Below are 23,666 nucleotides of genomic sequence, written 5' to 3'. Positions count from 1 at the left end.
TTTATTTACTTAACATTTTTGTTTTCTTCAATTCCTTGAACTGATGATGATACCATCATACTACCAAGTTGGGCAACACATTTAAGTTATCAAGCAAAGAATAATAATATAGTACTAAAATAATATATTTTTCTTTACATCCTGTTGTGGGGTGTGGGACAAATTCTAATATAATTCTGTCCTCTATCAACTTTTTTTCATGGCTAATGTCACAGTATCATCTACTAAAGATTTTATTTCATTTATTTTCAGAGAACAGATTTATGGTTTTAGATTTAAAAGATGTCAAGGGTTGATTCTGAAAGAAATACAAAAATAATAGGCATGTAACCTGTGCTCCTCCACTGAACCCTTCAAATTACTGCAATAAAGTATAAAGAACACTATATATAATAAAACTAACATAATATTGTACGTTCTTCAATTCTGAGAACATGTTTCTCCTCATGTAAGTATATGAATCCTAACTGTTAACTGACAACTTCCTACTGAACATATAAAAAATAGAGAATGTATACAGTCAAAAGTCATTAATCCGGACTCGTCGGGACTTCAGAGATTCCGGATTATTGATTTTTCCGGATTATAGATCATCAGTTTAAATCTTGTAAGATGGCATGCAGAAATTCTAAAATTAAAAATATGAAAACGGAATTTATGAAATAAAGAACAATTATGATCTAAAGGGTATCAAAATTTACAAAAAAAAAAAGCTTAATATTTATTTGTTTACTTTATTAAACATTTCTTTCAATGTAAGTTGTTTAAGTTGCTTCGTTTTATGTGATAATACTTTCTCTTTAATTCAATAAACAGACATAATTTCTTGTTCAGTTACGAAGTTCCGCTGTTCAAGTCCCGTAATTGCTTTGCCAAGAATACCGACTAAGTTGTCAACCGAATTTTTTTCATTTTCACTAACCTCTCTGTCACCTTCTTCATGTCTTTATCAATTCTTTGCAGCAATTCCACTTTTTGTTTGATGGACATCGAAACATACTTTCGTTTTGTAGATCCTTTGGGAGCTCCAGCAGCGGAAATTCTATTTGACATAATCGAAAGTTCAAGTTTACTTTTATAAAGTTGCTCTTACAGTCTGCAAAAAATAATAAGCCAATTCGAAGATTAAGGAACAACGCAATCATCAACATTAACTGAAATAGATAACTAGATAATTTTAGCTTATACCGTCCGCTATACATAAAAAGCACATGCGAAAACGTATTCTGTACTTGCGCACACGCATATGCGCAGTCGTAAAAGTCTTACGCGCATGTGTCAACGCGCTGCTTGCACAGAAAGTTTTAGCTTTGAGGTCCGGATTATGGGTGTCCGAATTAACGACTTTTGACTGTATTATATTGTTATTGGCTGAATGGGTATCAGCATCTTGAAAGCTCATCCCAGAAAGAACAATGCAGTAATCGTTTATAAAATGCTGCATTACTAACATGCCTAATTGTTCAGAAATAATGATTTATTATAGGATAGTAAAAATCACTCAGATTAATCAGATTGTGAAATGAAGCAAACTCTGGTACTGAATTTATTAAAATAGTAATAGTGATGTAATAGTTGAAATACAATATGAAATATATTCTAATATTGATTCAAAAGGAAAAAGGGAATTACATTTCAGATGATAAATATGTGTATTGTATTAATATGTCAAATTCTATATATTTAAAGTATATTTTAAAATTTGATTTATTTGATTATCTTAGACCAAGTTTCCCCCTCCTTTTGTTTATAGTGCTAAAAGGTTATAAACAAAAGGTAAAATAAAAATAAATACATAAAACAAAAACAAATGCTATCTTAGAACAAACAGAAGATACATTAAAAGATCAGGAAATCAGCATATGTAATTAAAAATTGTATTATAAAATCATACTTTTATTTATTTACTTATTTATTAAATTTGACTGCAGCTTTCATTTCATCTATTAATAAGCATTCATACAAGTGACTGCAAATGCTTCAAATAGGAAATTTACTGTATATTTTACCTTAATATGAGTGACATTTATCATTCGTTCAACAAAGCCATTTTTTTCTTTATGATTATGAAGGGATATTTCATAAGCTCCACAAGTAAGAACTTGGCCTCTCTCTTTTGGAAAATATACATGGTTTCTCAACTGAAAAAAGAAATACAAGTAGGAATTTATAAATAAAAAGATAAAGAAAAACAAATTTCTGGAGCAAAAATTGATAAACTTTCTTACTATAATACAAAATGTTTTAGAACTCTAATTTCATCAATATTCAATGTAATGGTAACACTAATGATATATAGGTTAATCTTCTATTCAAAAATACAACAATGTCTTCCACTGTGGAGATCTCCTTTTCCTGAAAGAGCATAATGGCACATTATTTAGCAACTGCTACATCATAAAATCTATTTCAGTTCGTTTTTCAAAATTTTGCACATAACCCACATCTGGATCAAAACATGTAAAATATGACAAAGTTTTATATGCCAGAGAGCAAGGTTTCCATCTTGCACTTTTTGGTTGTTATTCAGTCATAAAAAGGCTACTGAATTTCCAAATACTTCAGTCTTGCTTTATTGGAACAGCAGAAGATTAATCTTTAGTCATGGATGCAAGTTTAGAGACTTTCAACAAAATATTCATTTGGTTACAGTTATGAAAGTGATAATTAATAGAATATGGTAGCTTATTTCAATACTTGAATGCAGCAAATTGTTGCCAAAAGTCATCAGCGTCATTAGTATTTTGCTGTTGATATCAGAAAGGCTATGGATTTTCAACACAGGTACAGTTTAGATCTTCTGCTGTAATAACATTAAAACTGGTTCTGAATTTGGTAAATAAAATAAAAATAGGCCAAAAAAACTGAAAGCTTTCAGATTTTATATTATGCACAAAAGGGCTTTTATTTAATTTTTTATGTGCCGCCTTTACTTATTAAATAGCATGTTCTTCTCACTTAAACAACATAAAATTCAATTCAACAGCAATATCACAAAATATTTAAAAACAGCACATAGAATTTTGGATACATAGACTCATGCACTGGATACAACTTCCTCCCTTCCGCACAGTACTGTAACTGCTCGCTTTGAAATTGTCGAGTTTGTTAATCAAAAACTCATAAATGCTTTACAAAATGCGAAATACATAATAAAGCAAATTCAAAATTCAAAATTTTGGCTTCCAAGTGCCCATGTTCGGTTGGAGGACTACATTATTCAAAATTCAATGGCTAGAGGTATCGCTGTTTTTCACAATGTGAGAAACATTCATGCAGATTCTTCATTATTTAGAATATAATGCATTATAAATATAATAATAAACATAATGCATGATTAATTAAAATAATGCATGATTATAATAAATAAAAATAATAATATAATGCATGATTATAATATTTGGTGGCAACAGTTTGAAAGTAAATCAACGCAGAAAGTGAAATGACACAAAATGCTGTTTTGAGACTAATAGCCCTTAGGGCTGGGGGGAAAAAACTTTTATAGATTAATAATAAGACTATGCATACCCAAGGGGAAAAATAACTATATGCTATTATTGAATACTTCTTACTTCAGTATCAGACAAAAGGCAAATTAATGTTTCCACCTGTTGTTCCCAAACCATAAGCCAAAAATCACTAAATGTAGCAGGTAATGGGGCTTGAGTAATCACAAATACAGGACTGCTAGGGCAAATATCCTAACGTAAAAAAAAAAATAAATATAATGTTCTAAAAACAAAAATCTCCATGTAAATAGACACATAATTCAAATAATTTGGAAAAAACATAATGCATAAACTTTAAATTTATCAACGAAGGAATATCAATACACTTTTTTGTGTCACTTTAATCTAAAATATAATTTAGTCCTATATTATTGCTTATAGCATCATTTTCTTCAATTTCTTCATTCATGTGAAATTCAAGTTTATATATACTACATACACTGATGAGCCAAAACATTATGACATCCCCACATTTTTCAATAAGCTTGTCTGGATGATATGTACGGCACATGATTAAGTGGGATTGGTATTTAACTGTTGCTGCAGAAGGTAAAGAATCATTCTTGTACTTGGCTTTGTGAGTGATGGGAAAGGCTGCTGATCTAAGTGAACTTGATAGAGGACAGATTGTAATGCCCCGAACACTTGAAACGAGTACCTTCAAATCTGCATGAATGGTGGAATTGTTAACAATCTGCTATTGCTAGTAGTTATGCAAAGTGAAAAAATGATGGTGAAACCAGCAGTAGATGCCAAGGTGTTGGATGTCCATGCATCATCAATGAAAAAGGACACTGGAGACTGTCCCGCTTGACTCGGCAAAAGACAGTGACTCAGCCGATGGTCCAATACAATGCAAGTCCAACTGGAAGTGTTTTGGAATGCACAGTTTAGCGGATACTGTGGATATAAGAATGCACAGCAGAAGTCCCACTTGTGTGCCTCTATTGACCAAGTGTCATTGTCAATTATGCCTACAGTGGACCTAACCATAGAAAAATGGAAGACAGTTGCCTGGTCGGATAAATCATGATTTCTCATTCATCACGTCATCAGTCGTGTCAGGATGCGCCATCTTCCAGGTGAATAGTTGTTCCTCCTATACAGCAGGTCATACACAGGTTAATAGTGGCACTATTATGCTTTGAGGAATGTTCTCTTCGATGGCTTTAAGACCCTTAGTTGTTATAGAACAGACTATAAAAGCTGCAGAGTGTCTGAACATAGTTGCAAATCAGTTGTACCCTTACGTCTTCCCAACTAGAAATGGAATCTTCCAGCAGGACAACGCCCTATGTCACAAGGCTGGTATTGTGTTAGAGTGGTTCTAGGAGCAGAAGAATGAATCTCAGTTAATGTCTTGGCCACCTAACTCGCCGGATCTTAACCAGACAGACCACACTTGGGATGTCATGGAGCAGCAGCTCAGAGATCAAGCACCCCATGTAGAAATACCTTGACTTTGACCGCAGCTTAAACATTTGGTACAACCTGTCTCCAGTCATTGGCATCCATGCCAAGGCGAGTTGAAGCTGTTTTGCAGGCCAAAGGTTGCATAATGTCTTACTGAGTAGATGGTCATAATGTTTGGGCTTTTCAGTGTATGTACATATGCTTTTTAAGTTGTATATAAAAATCACTTAATAATAGCTTATAAATACAACTTTGTGTCACATAAGATTAAAAATATGTATTTAACATAATAACACTAACAATTAACAATTTTATATTTTTGGTAATTTAAAGTATATTTTATATGTATATGTGATCTTTAAAAGGTATATAATGGCAACGCACCTTTAAATATGAAGCATTAATATAATCATCTTTTGCAGAAATAAGTTTTACTCTGTTGCTGTCATCTGAAATAAAAATATATAAATGAAAAGTCAGCAAAAAATGAAACATGTAATAGAAACAGCAGACTTTTTTAAAAAATTAGAAATAAAAAGTAAAAGGAAAAATAGTTCAAAAGTAATATTTGGTGAACCGAAAACTTCTGTGATTTTTCCATGATAAATACAAATGAAGCAGTACAAGAAAATAAGATACTTTTACTGAATCACACAAGTATCATTTTATTCTATGACATTTTGTCATCTCTCAGGCAGCTAAGAAATCCCTTTTTAAAAGGAAATCAGGTATTTTCAGAAAGAAATGATTGATGTGCTGTTTGATAGTCTCCAAAGAAGTGATCTCTCGGCTCATATACACATTACAAATGGGGTAAACCATGAAAACGGCCATGCAGGCAGCCCATTCATCATTCACCTGAAGATATGAAAATCCAAAAGGAGAAGGTTTACTGAATATGGAGGATGTCATAAATATCTCAGACATTCAGACACTGAATAAGCTTTAATCTGACATTCATTGAAATGTGGGGCCGAGCATCGTCATGATGGTATACAATTCCTTGATGACTGTCAATTTTGCTCCGATATCTTCTATTTGGAAACTTTTGAATTTATTGTCTGATATGGTGGCAACAATTTACAATACATAGTTCATCTATAGTTCCACCATACAGAAAGCATTTCTTTTTAGGGGATGCAGTCCCCCTCTCAATGCTACTAAAGAAGGTTCTTTTGTCTTACTCCATTAAATTTTTCTTGTAACAAAAGTGGACACTATTTGATCTCCAGTAGTGAGCTGTTTCCAAAAAGGAGCTCCATTATATTTTTTCCAGCAAAGAATCATATGCCAAAGCTTGAGCAAAAATATTCTGCTCTGTTAAAGTTATGGGTTACCCATTCATCATCTCAGTACACATACTCATTGTGGAATACTTATCTTTTATGATAGTTGAGCTGTATAACTTGGATTTTCAGTGATAGCTTCTTTTAATAGGTCCTTATTCATACAGGATGGTTGTTCCAAAGAAAGCATCAACTTAAAATTTTCAAGTTTAAACTTCTCGAAAACCTTTGAATGGTGACATCAGAAACAGCACGAATTTTATAAGTTCTCTGACTAGCAATTTTTTTTTCCTCTTTTAAAAAAAAGTGACGAAAATGGGATTTTAAGCTCTGCATTCATGACACAACAATGAAACAAAAATTATGCTGCAACACATGATAGCATTATGCAACATAAACGAAAAGAGCCGTATTTAAACATACGCTTCCATCAAGATAACTCTATTAAAAAAATCTGATGTGTACACCACATGACTTCCTTGTAGGAAATATTAAATTATACAATTTTTTTTCTTGCATTTCATTTAAACTTATTGGATTGAATTAAATCTACTTCGTCGATATCGCATAAACCACAATAGAATAAATGCACTCTTTAAAATTCACTATATTTGTTTATCATAGCGCCACTCTGGTGCTAGGTTCACTTAACAGTGTTATATTTCGTTCATATTATGACTCAGAGTGCACAAAATCTATATCATCTGAAGACTTATCTAATTGTTGACACATCTTCTATTCAAATACTATAATAAATCTAGAATGATGTATAAAAGAAATTAAGCAAACAAATAAAAAAAAGAAACAGTTTTTCACAGACGATTCAGTATTTCTCATTCAATTAATTCAGTTCTCACTTCACAACAAGGCAAAAATAGATAAAAACTCCAAATATCTATATTGAAAATTATGAAGCAAATCCTGAACACTTATTTCCTCAAAAAAATTCCAGAAAGGATTAAGCCTGATTTAATTCGCAATAGTAAATGAAGGTGTTATCTTTGTTGTTGCGAAACTTAGTCTCTCTAGAATGGCAACAAAACTATTACAGTCAAAAGTCGTTAATCTGGACTCGTCGGGACTTCGGCGATTCCGGATTATAGATCATCAGTTTAAATCTCATAAGATGGCATGCAGAAATTACAAAATTAAAAATATGAAACCGTAATTTATGAAATAAAGAACAATAATGATCTAAAGGGTATCAAAATTTACAAAAAGAAAAAGCTTAATATTTATTTGTTTACTGTATTAAACATTTCTTTCAATGCAAGTTGCTTCGTTTCATGTGATAATACTTTCTCTTTAATTCTATTAAACAGACATAATTTCTTGTTTAGTTACAAAGTTCTGCTGTTTAAGTCCTATAATTGCTGTGTTGAGAATACCAACTAGTTTGTCAATCGAAATGTTTTCGTTTTCAATAACCTCTGGGTCACTTTCTTCACTATCAGAAGCGAATTATAATGAGGAGGAACTTGATTTAAATCATATCAAAGACATCGAGATGAAATACTAAACTTAGTAAGGAATTATAAGCCAAATAAAATAAAAACATCTGCCCTGAAGATAAGGATAGTGCTGACAGATCAACTTCCAATCCGCAGCGTGAAATTGATAAACAGATTTCGAAACATACTTTCGCTTTGTAGATACAAATTACATATTAGTAAATATATATTGGAAATTCTATTTGACATAATCGAAAGTTCAAGCTTACTTTTATGAAATTGTTCTAACAGTCTGCAACAAATAATAAGCGGGATCCAATTCGAAGATTAAGGAACAAGGAAATCTGCAACATTAACTGAATTAGATAATGTTAGCTTAGCTTATACCGTCCGTTACACATTAAACGTGCATGTGCATAAACGTATTCGAAGACGTAAAGGTCTTACGTGCACTCGTAAATGCCTGTGCGCATGCGTGAATGCGACGCATGAGCAGAAAGTTTGTAGCTTTGAGGTCCGGATTATAGATCATTCCGATTGTGGGTGTCCGAATTAATGACTTTTGACTCTATTTAAACAGCTTTTAAATTTTTGATAATTCTACAAATACTGCTTGCAAATTTCCTAAATGCATAAAAATCTTAACCAGAAGATAAGAACAACATAATTCAATCATTTTTAAAGCAAAAAATGTATAATTTACAAACATACAAGAGTAAAGAAACTGAGCTCACTGAGCTGGGTAACAGAGTGGATTTATATATAAATATATTTATATATATTTGGTGCAGCGAATTGCAACCAAAATACGAGGTACACATCTACACGTTATAGCAGTCCTATATACAAAATTTCAACGTTCTGAGGTTACTCATTTTTGAGTTATGCGAGATACATACGTATGTACATACAAACACCACGAAAAATTCTCTTCAGAATTCATTTTAAAGCAGTTTTATAATTTTTTTGGAGGAAAAGAGTCTAGTCTTATTCAGTCCTTACGTACAGATGTCATGCAAAAACATCGTTAAATTGCATTCGATAGCGGTCAAAATGAATATTTTCCTTGAAATATGCTGCCTGAAACTTTTTGCGATTATAATACTTCCTTTTTACTTTGCACAAGTAAAAAGGAAAGCAACATACAATTTTCCAAAATTTCGGTAAAAATACAATACTGGTTGGATAATACATTGCATTGGGGGGGGTACATCAAGACACTGGTGTATGAAACTCCCACTAGAAGTGTTGAGGAACTTGTTGCATGCATTGTTTCAGCTGCTAGGGAAGTCCACAGATGCCCAGTATTTTCCAGAACAATAGATCTTCTATGTGCCGGAAACATGAGGGCTGCATCAGTCAAGGTCTGGGGTCGTTATTTCAAGCACCTTCTTTGATGACAATTGTTGTCTGTTTTTGTTCTTATTTCTTGATTTCTGATGTACTAAGCCTAATAAACATGTTTCCTCACTCTGTTCACGCTCTTCCTTTCTTGAGTTTTACGTTGTAACTACTGCACCAGGAAAGGCTTTTCGATCATGCATTGCTATGTGATTTTCCATTGTCGTTCTCTCTCCTGAAAGTTTGTAAATGATTTGCTGAAACACTCTGTATAAGAATATATGTGGAACATCCAACATAAGGCATTTCCTTATTCATGTAGACTATGAAAGAATGAATACTGGATAGAATGATATAAAATAAAGATGACATCACAATAATGCTAGGCAAAATATGGACTAATATATCTAAATGTATAAAAATCAACGTCATATTTACTGGGAAGTGAGGGGCTGACCAGCGGCCGAGTTATAAAGTCATTGAACACTGGTAGTTCGGTCCAAGGTTTGAATCCCTTATATAGGCTGTTTGCATGGACGTTTTCATGGGGTTTTTTCCCCCTTAGAAAGTCCTTCACAAAGGCATCCCTCCCCTTAGGCAGATAGCCCTCGAGACTTTGCCGTAATGATATAAACCAAACCTATTTAATGGAATAATATTAGGGAAGATCAAAATCGTAAAAACAACCTTGTATTTAGCGTAGGTATAATGAAACACTCAATCGATTTCGAGGGCAGCTAAAGGTCCCTCCTCATCAGGAGAAAGAAATACCTAGAAAGAAGAAAATAAAGGAGTCACAGAAACACGTGGTCCTTATCAGCACTGCACGTGGTTATAACTAGATTTTTAATCAGAGTTGCACTGGCCGCCTACTTTTACTGAGCCAGGCTATCTGATTGAGCATGAAAAATTAGCGAAGTTAAAATAGGGAGCGAGGGGCAAATGCACCTTACACTCAAAATCTGAACTTCGAATAATGGAAAGCAACCACTAACAGAAGGATAAAATGGAAGCACGACAAGGTCATTAATATTATTTCTAACAGTGGAATGTCTTCTTTGATGGGAATCTGAAAAAAAAAAAAAAAAAAATTTAACGGTTTTATCAATAATCACGGGAGAAAATCCACGGTCAATCGCAACTGCTCTCAAATTGTTAAGTTCATTGGTAAGCAAAGATTCAGAGGAACAAACTTTAAGCGCTCGGAATACATAATAGTAAAAAGAAGCCATTTTTTGCTTAACAGGGTGGCATGACTTGGCATGGGGTGGTAAAAAAACTGCAAAGGGTTTACGGTACACAGTGGTGCTAAAATCAGTTTCATTGCGGATAATAAGAATATCAAGGAAGGGGAGGGAATTGTTGGATTCAATTTCAAGAGTGAATTGGATGGCTGGATCAATTGAGTTCATAATAGATAGAATCTGGGATAAATCCTCTTTATAACCGCCAAAAAGTGCGAAAGTGTCGTCAACATACCGAATCCAGAATTCCGAAATTTTGGAGAATTCAAAGGCTTTTTCTCTATAGGGGCGATGAATCCTAATTACTCATAACATTAATTTTAACAACAAATCTTTGGGTTCGAATCTTAGCAAAAAGGAAAATGAGATCTTACGTGAAATTCATTCTGATACTAATATCATTATCTCTAAAGCTGATAAGGGCGGACAGATCGTTGTTATGGACAAACACACATATATTACTGGAGTCTCTAAACTGATAAATGAAGACCCATACTGCTCGATCCCTAAAGATCCTTCAACTTCGGACCTCACAAAAGTAAAAAGTGCCATTAAATCTTCCCACATTCTGCCAACTCAGTTGAAAAAATCACTTATTCCACCTATTACTAATTGCGCGAGACTTTATGCTCTTCCAAAAGTCCACAAAAACGGTATTCCTTTTCGACCAATTGTTTCCAACATAGGTACTGCTTCATATCCTTTGGCCAAATATTTAGTCTCCAGATTTTCTCCTCTACTTGCTAACAATATTCACACTGTAAAAAATTCTGTTGAAGTCATTGATAAACTTAAAAATATTTCTCCACTTCGTTCCATTATGGTTTCATTTGATGTCAAATCACTGTTTACTAATGTTCCGGTCGAAGGAGCACTAAATTGTCTTGAAACTAGGCTTCCTTAATTTCAATTCACACATACTGAAATTAATGAGTTGGTTTCGCTTACTAAAGTTTCTCTAAGTCAAACCCACTTTGTTTTCCAAAATGCATATTTTCGTTAAGTTGAAGGATTGACTATGGGTAATCCTCTCAGTCCAGTACTTGCTGACATTTATATGCACTATTTTGAGATGAAATTATTTGATAAACTATCTTTTCGTCTTTGGATTCGGTATGTTGACGACACTTTCACACTTTTTGACGGTTATAAAGAGGATTTATCCCAGATTCTATCTATTATGAATTCAATTGATCCAGCCATCCAATTCACTCTTGAAATTGAATCCAACAATTCCCTCCCCTTCCTTGATATTCTTATAATCCGCAATGAAACTGATTTTAGCACCACTGTGTACCGTAAACCCTTTGCAGTTTGTTTACCACCCCATGCCAAGTCATGCCACCCTGTTAAGCAAAAAATGGCTTCTTTTTACTATTATGTATTTTGCGCGCTTAAAGTTTGTTCCTCTGAATCTTTGCTTACCAATGAACTTAATTATTTAAGAGCAGTTGCGATTGACCGTGGATTTTCTCCTGTAATTATTGATAAAGCCGTTAAAAAATTTTCAGATTCCCATCAAAGAAGACATTCCACTGTTAGAAATAATATTAATGACCTTGTCGTGCTTCCATTTTATCCTTCTGTTAGCTATAAAATTGCACGGATTCTCCAGAAATTCAATTTTCAAGTCGGTTTCTCCCCTATTAATAAAATTCACTCTTTGATTCTAAAAGATTGTGTTTCTGTCTTGAATTCTTGGGGAATTTATAGTATATCGTGTCAGTGTGGTTTAAGATATATCGGCCAAACGAAAAGAGCGTTGAAGTTTCGTATCAAGGAACACGAATCTTATGTCAGAAAAGGTGAAATTAACAAGTCTTCAATAGCGTATCATAGTTGGACTTTTAACCATAATTTTGATTTTGGATCTGCAAAAATTATCCAAAAGGCTTCTTCCATAGGTGAATTGGATTTTCTTGAGGCTTTTCACATTCACAAAGATTTAGCAGGTTTAGTTAATGATTTGAAGTCCAATCCAGTCCTTCCTAATGCCTTTAAAATTCTACTATCTTAATTCAGTTATTTTTGCCGATAGATGGCGTTACCTCCTCGCGTTTGGTACTACAAGAGGGTATAAAAATCCGTTCAGTGATTGCTTTCCATTATTTGAAGTTCAGATTTTGAGCGTAAGGTGCATTTGCCCCTCGCACCCTATTTTAATTTTGCTAATTTTTCATGCTCGATCAGATAGCCTGGCTCAGTAAAAGTAGGCGGCCAGTGCAACTCTGATTAAAAATCTAGTAATAACCATGTGCAGTGCTGATAAGGACCACATGTTTCTGTGACTCTTTTATTTTCTTCTTTCTAGGTATTTCTTTCTCCTGATGAGGAGGGACCTTTAGCTGCCCTCGAAATCGATTGAGTGTTTCATTATACCTGCGCTAAATACAACGTTGTTTTTACGATTTTGATTGTCACATTAGCGTGTTTCTCTTCTAGTCTATTAGGGAAGATGTTAACATCATCATTAAGTGAAGAGTAAATTAAAAAAATCACAGAAAATAGAAAAAAACTCATAATTAACAGAAAAATGTTCACAACTGTTTTAACTCTTTGAACAACCCGTCTCGTTTTTATCCCATCATGAAATCTACTATTATTTTGCATGAAATCATTTGTAATTTTAAATAATTTATTTTCTAATATTCTTTAATGGCTTAAATATAAAGACTAGAAGTTTATGAAAAGAAACAGTAAAAGAAGAAGTACAAATCCAGCTAAGAAATGATATTTAAATACATTTCTTAGCTAGATTTGTACATTTATAATTTTAAATGATTTATTTTCTAATATTCTCTAATGGCTTCAATATAAAGAATAAAAGTTTACGAAAAGTAAACTTCTATTGTTATATTGAAATAATAAAAGTAGTAAAATAAGTAGAAATCTAGCTAAGAAATGTTATTTAAATACAGCTCTTCACGAATAAGACCAAAAAGCCATGCTGCTCTGATAGTTATATTTTCAAGCAATTGAATCTACAGAATGCATTCATTTTGCTTGATAAATTAAATCAATATTCAAAACAGAATGAACACACTGCAAATAACAAAAGAATACACATAATTATAAATAAGGAATTAAGTTAGAAATAATATTAAAGAACATTATTTACAACAGAATCTGAACAATGTCATTAAGTTCAAATCTGTGTAAAAAGGTTGGTTAAAACTTTTAAATTTTAACACACTGACTGTTGAGACAAAGGTAAACTGCATGAGTGGTTTAAATATACCCAAAGAAATAGAAGTTGGTAGAAATGGCCCATGCGGCCACAAACGTGAACATTGCTGTCAACCATCATTAAATCATGAAGCCCTCAAAAGAAATCTATGATAATCCATTGATGGGTCACGCAGCAGTTAAAGTGACACATTTTCCCTTTTGTATTTTTCATAGATAGTTTTACTTAAAACCAATTTGTTGTGACAGTAATTTATCCATCATTCTACAATAGGAGAATTCATCACTGAAATTATTATATTCAAGAACTCCTATTGTATTGTTCATCTCTGAAAATACTTTTTCTCCTTTTTAATTTGACTGAGTTAAATAAAAATATAATTAAATCATGAGATGGCTAAATAGAAATATTTAATATTTTATGACTAGCTAGACTCAGTAAAATCATTATATACATTTTTCTTCTCTTTTAAGTGGCTGGTTGCTCAAGCAGCTAGTTTTCAAAGAAAATAATACTGAGAGTATAAAAAAGTGTATGGCAGCCCCTAATGCTCCATCTGAAATTCTGAAGATATGCTGTTTTTTAATATTTTTGTGATTTTGCTGTTCAATTTTATGTAGCATAAGTGCAAAGGTAGTGATGCTTAATAATAAAGCTAAAAAGAAAAAAAAAATGTATTGGCGGAAGTTGTGAGTCGAAGGGCAGATGCAATGCTCAACAAAAGCATAAAAAGCACCTGCAATGCTCAACAAAAGCATAAAAAACCTTAACCTCTGGCAATGCTAAAAATCTAAAACTTTTCAGATCATCTTCTTCTGTTCTTTTTCTTTCTCTTTCTTCTTCTTTCCCCCCCCCCCGTTTTTTTGAAGGGGGAGGGACAGGATCCAGTTAACACACAGCCCATTGATCTGCTCCTAGTTAATTATGCTTTGACAGCAGATGTTTATTGTATATAATGCAAATACCAGTTTTCAACATGATTCCAAATATAATATGTTCAGGTCTTCATTCTTAATGTTAATGTATACACTGTGTCCATAAAACCTTTATCAGGGTTGCCACTCAAACAGGAGAATGAAATTCCCTGACTTTTCCAGGTTTTCCAGGTGTGTTTCAAGAAAATTCCAGTCTATCCGCGTAATGTACGTTGGCTGTGCTAAGAGGTAAATTAATTATGGTATTACTTGTATTGTGTAGCAAATTCACTTAATTATTCAATAAATCCTAGAGGACATTTATTCTTAATTATTCTTGGTATACTTTGTTTGATAATTTTGTTTAGTTTTCCACTTAAAAACTTAATAAAATTTAAGATATATATATTGGATAACAAATGTATGTTTTATTTAATTATTACTCATGATCATCACCAGTTCAACACGAGGCTAATCCGGTCCTTATAAATCACAACGCAATGCTAAATAGTTAGGTTAGATTTTAGGTAAATTTAATTTGCGTGAGGTATGTTCTTAAAACCTTAACACTTGAAAACACAAATATAATTATAATAGTTGTTGTTTTCTCCACTGAAGATTGAGATTAGAATCTTCCCAACCTGGAATAAAATAAGGCTTTTTTTGCAGACATTCTGCAGCTAAACGAAAGAAAGAAATCTATTTTAATAAATTGAGGTATTTTATATTTATTTTGCAGCATACCTAAGGAAAAAATATGTGCATTAAATTTCGTGATGGTATGTCATCATACTGCTATAATTAATTTCAGGATTATGCCAGAGAAAATTTCCTGAAATTTGGAAATATTATTTACTAATAATAAATAAATTTAGAGGGAAGAAGCAACATTAAATTATATGAATAACATAAAAATAATTACTTAAAAATTGAATTAGAATAATCATCTATATTTTAGTGAATATAGTTATATTACATGGCTAGCCTAGATGACTGATTACTATTTTTTTATTTTACTGCAAAATGGCAAGGTATTTATTAAAAAGAAAAAAAAAAAAAGGGTTAAAAAAGATTTTGCGGTAAAATTCTAGTATACGGTAAGGCTTTGGCACGATTTTGAAAATTGTCGCCAAGACCAAAATGACCCGTTTACTGCGCATCAAGATGTCGCCAAATCCCATTATTATTCTAACCAAAGAACGTCTATGTAAAGAAGAAAAGGTTCCATACAAGTAAAATGCTATTACGCCGCTAGAATGCGGAGGGAAAATTTGCCAAGGGATTTGGCGACGGAACCTGGCGGTCAGAATTTCCCTCTCCGCGATGTGTACAGGAAATTGAGAAACACGTGTTAAGAAGAAACGCTCTTTGACAAAAAGAAAACTACGAAAATCCGTTTTTAAATTATTGCGAAAAATCCAAGAAGAAACGTTTTATCAAAGGGCGTTTCTTCTTGGATTTTTCGCAATAATTTTAAAAACGGATTTTCGTAGTTTTTTTTTTTCTCTCTGAAAATAACTAATCCATGAATTAATTTACTTGCGCCAAAAAATATTTTCTTTTCCTTTAGAGTTTAACCACTTGCGCTAAGACTAAACTTCACGGTTGCGGTGCCGTGCGCTACAATATAACAAGCGATAAAGTGTCTCATTTACGCCGCTCCGCATCTGCGAGTGCAATCCAGAGCTGTAACTCGAGAAATAAACAATCTCGTTGTTAGGCGACATGTGCACGTTATTTTCATTTTTGCGATAAATGCTTATCGACGTGGTGTTCACGTTGCTCGCGGTTTGAGACAAAAGCATCTTGACGTGCTTGGCACGTCTTTTTAGCGCAAGTGGTTAAAGAAATTTTAAACGATATTCATTTTATGAACTCTTGATAACGTGACCTTCGAACTTCGACACCGGTTTCGAGCTTTGGTGACAGATATATCAGACATGCACAGCTGTTTCCCTCTATGATGGAACGGAGCCACAGCCACATCTGTTGCAGAGAGGTTTTCCTTCTTTACAATACATATTCTTTGATTCTAACCTCCATAGTACCGTATACTAGGATTAAACCCATTTTGTTTTATACGAGAACAGGTATTTTCTTTAGTTCATGCACTGCACATGCGATTCTCGAGAATACTGGAAACCAAAAGTTGCGGGAAAGTTGCTTTGCCTTTCTAAAAGACAATCAAATTGGAGCTGCGAAAATTGGCTCTATACCGGCTACCCGAATGACACTCACGTGATACATAAGTCGCCAAAAAAGTTACCTCTTCTGACGTCGGCGCAAAAATCGCTTTTTTTGGCGGGATCGTTGTATGAACTTCCCTGACTTTTCCAGATTTTGACAAAAATACTTAAATTCCCTGACTTTTCCCTGAATATTTTGGTCAATTTTTGAATTACCTGACTTTTCCCGGTTCTCCCGGTTTTCCAGGTAGCGTGGCAACCCTGCTTTATGTGGCTCCAATTCCATTTATAAAAATTGTATGCTTTTTATCTAAAAAATAAATTTTCCATTTTTCCATATATAAAATTAAACAGAGGTATTTCAAGTTTTAACCCTTTGATGGTTATGATCGAGTTCAGCTTGCATTCGAATCGTGCTTCATAATGCGTGCAAAAGAGTTCCACTCGGAAGCATGATTTCTTCTGAAATGGTTAGAAACGAGCACTACTGACATATGTGAGCCATTTCTGCATGTTTGTTCGCCATTATTATTCTTCAATGATTATGTAACAAACAGTGGAGTAGCGAGCAAATCTGATGCACAGACAAAATACCTTTTTAGCACCCCCCCCTCGAAAAAAACACAGTGATATGATGAAAATCTTGTTTGGAGACCTTTTGGTGGCCCTCTACGAGCGACGCCCAGGGCATCATACACCCCCTTCCCCCCAATCGCTACGCCACTGCAAAGGAATCCTACTCTTGAAATTTAGTTAGTTTTACTGTCTACAGATCGCAGTACAGGTTCCATGAATTTCTTTTCATAATGAAGAGGGAATTTTTTTTTTTCTTTTACCTTGTTCTTTTTATGTGTATTTTGGTGCATTTTTTAGGGTGTTTGTAAAGTAAAATGGCTCCAAAGCAAAAGTTAGATAATTATGATGGTGATTATGACTGCGATACAGAAAGCTTATCAAGTTTTGAGTCTGATGAAGACTTTGCTCATAGTATAGTATATCAAGCTCAGAAGATGATTCAAGCGATGAAGAAGATTTTTCGAGAATGCAGAGACTGATTTAAAAAAGGAGAAGTAAAAAATTCACTTTTTATTTAATTACAAGAAAAATTTGAACATAGTACATGTGACTATGATTAGGCAAACACCTATAAAAAGTAAATGAAGCACATTTAATTTATACTCACAAGGCATAACATCAGGAAAACGGTTTTTCAAAGGATAACAGCGAGCTACAGAAATGGACAATTTTCTAGATTCTTTATCCTGAATATCAATTAATTCCTGCAAGATAAAGACACAACAATAATCAATATTACATAAAGGATGGTATTAATTAAATACTTTCTGAAGATTACAGCCACTGGGCTCTTAAAATAAATAGTCATCAGCTTACATGAATTCATAAGTTTAGAAGAAACAAAACACCATTAAAACGATTTTAGTATACTGTTTCATTCAAGGGATTATACAACATTAAAATCCCATGACTTTATTTCCAGCTGACAAATGAACAGACACTTGATTTATTCTCAGCGATTTCTCTTTCTCCAACGAAAGCAGACTTGAAATCAACTGCATCTCATACAGACAAGTGAAATCAATTGTGAATGAAGATTATTCAGGGACTTACTGCAAAACTTAATTATCCTATAAAATCATTCAGAGAACACCAGGTATTTATGAATGTGCCAGATTTATAATCAAATGATACAATTTCGCTCTCCCTGCATCAAAGCTTGACAATATGAGAAATAAAAATAAACTTTTTGAAAATAAATTGAAATGAAATTTCAATGGGACTTTTTAATCATTTTTGATTTTAAAAAAGTACAACAAAGTTTATACCCTACAATTATTTTTTAATTATTCTGCATTTCAGACATTTTATACCTTAATTTTTCTTAATACTCAAATGCTTTTCACTAAAATGGCTGTTCTGTTGCTAAGTTCTTCAAAGGGAGATATGTAAGATAAATAGTTTCAAGTCACAATACTAACTTAAATCTATAATAGTCCCTTCCATTTCAAACTGATCAGTCACCTCTTCCCATCCTAAATATAGTAAACCACTTAGAATAAATAAAGTGCATAATTTCAAAATTAACACTAATGATGCAGGTTACATTCACTTGTTGCTTCTCTATCTAGTTGGACTGCTGTCACTGCTTCTTCTTATTATAACATTAAAAAAAAAAAAAAAAAGTGTAAAATTCATTCAAGAATAAATGTGTTTAGTGCCAATTTAACCTTGATGCATCAAGAATGTTCATTGTAAGAAAACCAATGTTTTATCAAGAACTAAATTAATTGTTCTACAACCCATGCTTGCATGCATATAATTTTTCTCTCAAAAATTATTAGGCTGTTCCTAAACTCATGGCACATTTGTTAGGAGTGACAGAACACAACTGAGCAAGCACAAACCACCATAGAATTCAGGATTGGAACTAAGTTTTAAGAGATGCATAAGCTTCAAAGCTTTAATGCACTAGAAACACACAAGTTTTAAAGGCCCACAGTTTAACTCTCTTTTACTCATAACATCTACTACGAGTGGCTACAGATATTCATGTGATAGCAAAGTTGAATTCTTGTTGGCGCTTCCAAAGCAGCTGTTACCAGATAATCCATGAATGCAATAAAAACACTGTTCGCAGCAGTGACCTTAATTTGTACAGTGGATAATCATATAAGATGGATGCATGCAAGAATCAGGAGAAGGTCGATTGAGCGAAAAAGGTTCAAGTTGAAGGGAGGATACTAGATGTAGAAGAAATGTAAGAATACCAACTGTAACAAGAACCATTTTGCAACATATAAAAGAGCGCTTTCAATGCAGCATGCAGGCACTGTCACAAGCTGTTAATGTGTCTCATCAGCAAGAATGCCAAGTCCATTGAGAGGGAAAATGCATCCCTATCAAGTGCAGAGGTGGCAAGAGCTATCAAACAAGAATTCTATCCCATGTGTAGCATTTCCCATGTAATTTTTGCAACTGACCACAATGGATCAGGATTTCTCCACACATGTGCCAGTCTATTCATCATTTTGTAATCGTTCAATTATTAATAAATTTGTAATGAACAACTCAAAGAGTATGACATTTTATGCACTACTTTGTAATTTGCATCTTGAAGACATATAGGTGTGCATGAGTAGTAGTTGCAATCGTGGCTGACTGAATATTTTTTAATGTCATTGACAAACTTGATTTTAATGCATGACTGATGATCTGACACTACGTGCACCCATTCTTGAATGAATTTTACATTTCTAACATGCTGCATAATTTGAACAGGATAATGGATGAAAATTTGTATAATGAATAATAAAATAAGAACAGCAACATTTTAGTCTTTTCTTATTTATTATATTTTTGTATTTTAAATTATAAACTAATATACATATATATATCAAGCAACAAAAATTTGCATGACTGGCTAAAGACAGCCATATTACTCAGTAAACTGTTTCATGTCAATACCTGCGTTTTGCTATGAATTTTATTTATTGGCATGAATCTTAATTAGCATACCGGACTATCCAGCTTAATACACTAATTAACTATGAAATTACCAGATTATGTTTCTGGAATCAAATTCAAGGCTAAATTATTTCATTAAGAGGGGTATTTATGTATAAGCTGCACTCCGATTTTCTGTTAGTGAATGAAACATCACGAATATGCTACACAACTACATAATCTGGAAACTTGAGTAATAGAAGCTTAACAATGTTAATTCTAATTAACAAAGTTGGATAAAAGAATAATAGGAATAAAAGAAATAGAATACTGGTTGGACATAAAATACTGGTTGGAAATCATATCACTAGGACAGTTTGTATTGAAGGGTAACAGGCATTCACATTTCTTCTTGAGAATTTTTACTCAAGAATTTCATGAGAAAAAGTTTTTTGTTCTTCATTTCTTGAGAAACTACATATTTCTCAATTTTTAGTTTTCTGTAAACTTTTGTCCATTTATTTTATGTAATAAATAACTATAATTCTACAACATTATTGTATTTCTCTGTAACCAGCGACTAAACTAAATTTGGGTGCAATGATAAATATTAAATTTGAATCCTAAAAATTAATCTTTTTAAAATGATTTGCAAAAGACATTAAATTTAAAACAACCGAGATATGCACTGCTATACTAAACCTTTTCTAAAGTTGCTGGATTCAGGCTTCAAAAAAGGCCATGTATGTGACTTGTGGATGAAAAAATGGCAATGTAGGGTGAAAAATTATGATTTTCATGAAGTTTGTTATATATTCTAACTGCAATTTGTATCTGATTGTTATCTAAAGAAATAAAGAACAATCTGTTTGCTCAAACTTCAGCCAGAAAGATTGGTGACATTTCCATCAACTTTCACAATGGATGAGATTTCAGAATCGGATCAGATGTTTTACTTTCACATTGCCTATGAAATAGGTTGATTTTTATATCAGAAATGCAATTTTGCTTTTCAAAATCTTGAATAATTCCAGATTTAGCCTTTTAATATTCAAGTTGATTACAAATAACATAATTGTTTTTGTAATTTTCAAGTGGAAATTTTTTCCACTCATTTGGCTTTTCTAATATGAATTCCAAATCGATATTTCCTGAAGTTTCTGAATAGTGCACCTTTTGACTGTAAAACATCATAAAGTAACTTAAAAGTATGTACGAATGCAAACAGATTGGCAATTTGGGTTTGATGGCAGTTATTTGTAATTTATAGTACACATGCATATGACTGAGAAATAAATGATACAAACCTTCCACTTTTGATCAAGAGGGGTAGTACCATTCAAAGACTTTCTAACAAGTCCATCAACAAATTTTTCATATTTCTCTACTTCAGACACAAATTTAGATCGCACTGATGGATCATCAAGAGGATCTTTTGCAACTTGCATAGATTCTTTTTCTCTTAAAGGTGCAATATCTTTTATATCCATCAACTAATTTAGAAGAAAGATACATGTTAATATTGCAAAAGTATTCATACATATTATTGTTAATTATCTATGCCTATATAAGTTAAAGAAACAATTTGTTATTAATTCAGAGCAACTCAAGATTTAGACACACACACAATATAGTACAGCATCTAAGAACTTCATAAAGAGGCATCACTTTGCAAAAAATGTTAATTTGAATTTAGACAAAAATCATTACATAGGAATAATTAGCACTTTTTTAGCTAATTAAACTGATTACTCTCTTCTTCAATAAGCATACTTCTTGTAATAACATCAGTATTTCCAAACTTCTGAAAATAGTAATTTAAGCAATAACATAGTCACTGCTTCTATCGCCATAATTTCTTGTTAACATATCTTAACTGCCTGCTTTACATCATGTGACTCTACATCCACAGACCTAAGGATAGAGTATCATTAGTATTCAGATTTTTAAAATAGGCAATCATGGCAAAGCTAATGCACAACAAATATGTATTTTTCATGCTAATCAAAAACAATTTCCTGATTGCAGAACTGCATATGTACAGATCTGCACCACAGTAGTGGATATGTGGCTTCACTGTGGTTGCAGAAGAGAATGTGTAAATATTATATGATGAGACCAAACAAAATTTACTCTACCCAAATACGTGAATTAAGCAATGATTGACTCTTTGAGCAGATGAGTTCAACTGATGATAGAAGATTCTGGTTAATTTATGTTTAAATAAATGGCTCAAAAGATCACAAAATTACTTGTAATGATAGCATGCTGTCACCCAGCTTGAAGGGTAATAAACTATTACACATGTTTAATCCTCACTGATATTGATTTTTATGTAATTACTTGCTTTTGGATGCAATTTCAAATGTGTGGGTCAGTTGTTTGGATATTTGTTACTGGTCATCCATGGGTTACCACACCCAAGGATTAAGTATATGCCTTTAAATTTATCTAAGCATAATTCAGTAAGCAACTGCATTATCTCTTAAGAGAATTTTTACTGGGAAGCCAAAATCTACAACTACTATGTAGCAAACACTATGAAGCAACTGTATGACCAGGTTTTCATTGATTTAAGTACCAAAACCATCTGAAGATCTTGGCTGAAGAGGAGTCATCAGCAATGCAAACAGGAAAGCATTTTGAATGATTCAATATACTGTTCACAAGTAAGTAAGATTTATGTTGAAATTACAATAGAGGAAGGATACCTATTCTCTTGCAGTGTGCTTGACCATTTAATTGAACATAGGAATCTCAACTGCAAAACTTTTATGAACATCACCAATGGTCATATTCCTTCCGCGAAAAGTTTTATTTGTCCACACAGCTCACACTTTTTTAAATATATGCAACATGATGCCTGTGTGTGTGTATGTATGTATGTATATAGAGATTGTTTCATAAGAATAAATTGAGTTTAATTAAAAAAATTAAATTTAAATACATATTTAATTAAATATTCTTTGCACCATTGCTGCAAGGAATGGAATTTAAATTTAAAATTCTTAACAAATACGTATAAAAGTAAAAAAGTAAAAAAATAAAAAAGTAAAAAAGCAAATTTAAAAAGGGAAAAAGCCAAAATAATTTAAAAATATGCAAACATGTAAAAGATTTAATTCTCGAACTAATCTACAATAACATTTAAATTCAGAAGCATAAGCAAATCAAGTGCAAAATCTATCCATGAAAATAAATCTACTAATTTAATAAATTAAAATTAAATTAAACAATTTTTTTAAAAAATGCATATGTGAATGATCGTAGAGTAGGCAGGAGACAGACTTATCAAGGGGAAGTTGCCTCCAAACCTATTGAATGATTGGAGAGTTGATTGATTGTAGAGTTGATGATTGATTGAGAGTTGATGATTGAGAGAGTTGATGATTGATTGATTGATTGGATAGTTGACCTATTGAATGATTGGAGAGTTAGGTTTGGAGACAACTTCCCCTTGATAAGTCTGTTTCCTGCCTACTCTACGATCATTCACATATGCATTTTTAAAAAAAAATTGTTTAATTTAATTTTAATTTATTAAATTAGTAGATTTATTTTCATGGATAGATTTTGCACTTGATTTGCTTATGCTTCTGAATTTAAATGATATTGTAGATTAGTTAAATTAAATTAGAGAATTAAATCTTTTACATGTTTGCATATTTTTAAA

General features: G+C 32.6%; 1 protein-coding gene across 2 annotated transcripts in view; it reads right to left on the bottom strand.

Moving 5' to 3' along the window:
• Window positions 1-23,666, bottom strand: part of mop (tyrosine-protein phosphatase non-receptor type protein myopic) — a 120,634-nt gene that overhangs the window by 22,983 nt on the left and 73,985 nt on the right. For both annotated transcript variants that reach the window (XM_085820149.1, XM_085820148.1), the window contains exons 18-22: window positions 21,301-21,486; window positions 17,715-17,811; window positions 5,307-5,371; window positions 3,573-3,701; window positions 2,010-2,141 (exon numbers count right to left, since the gene is read on the bottom strand). In XM_085820149.1, coding sequence (XP_085676275.1) covers window positions 2,010-2,141; window positions 3,573-3,701; window positions 5,307-5,371; window positions 17,715-17,811; window positions 21,301-21,486 — 609 coding nt within the window. The remainder of the gene's footprint in view (window positions 1-2,009; window positions 2,142-3,572; window positions 3,702-5,306; window positions 5,372-17,714; window positions 17,812-21,300; window positions 21,487-23,666) is intronic.

This window comes from Stegodyphus dumicola, chromosome 7, assembly GCF_044657685.1.
Source record: "Stegodyphus dumicola isolate Sdum_Otavi_A_Nest chromosome 7, ASM4465768v1".
Taxonomy (NCBI): domain Eukaryota; kingdom Metazoa; phylum Arthropoda; class Arachnida; order Araneae; family Eresidae; genus Stegodyphus; species Stegodyphus dumicola.
The sequence above is the reverse complement of the archived record's forward strand: the minus strand, read 5'-3'. Positions and strand labels throughout refer to the sequence as shown.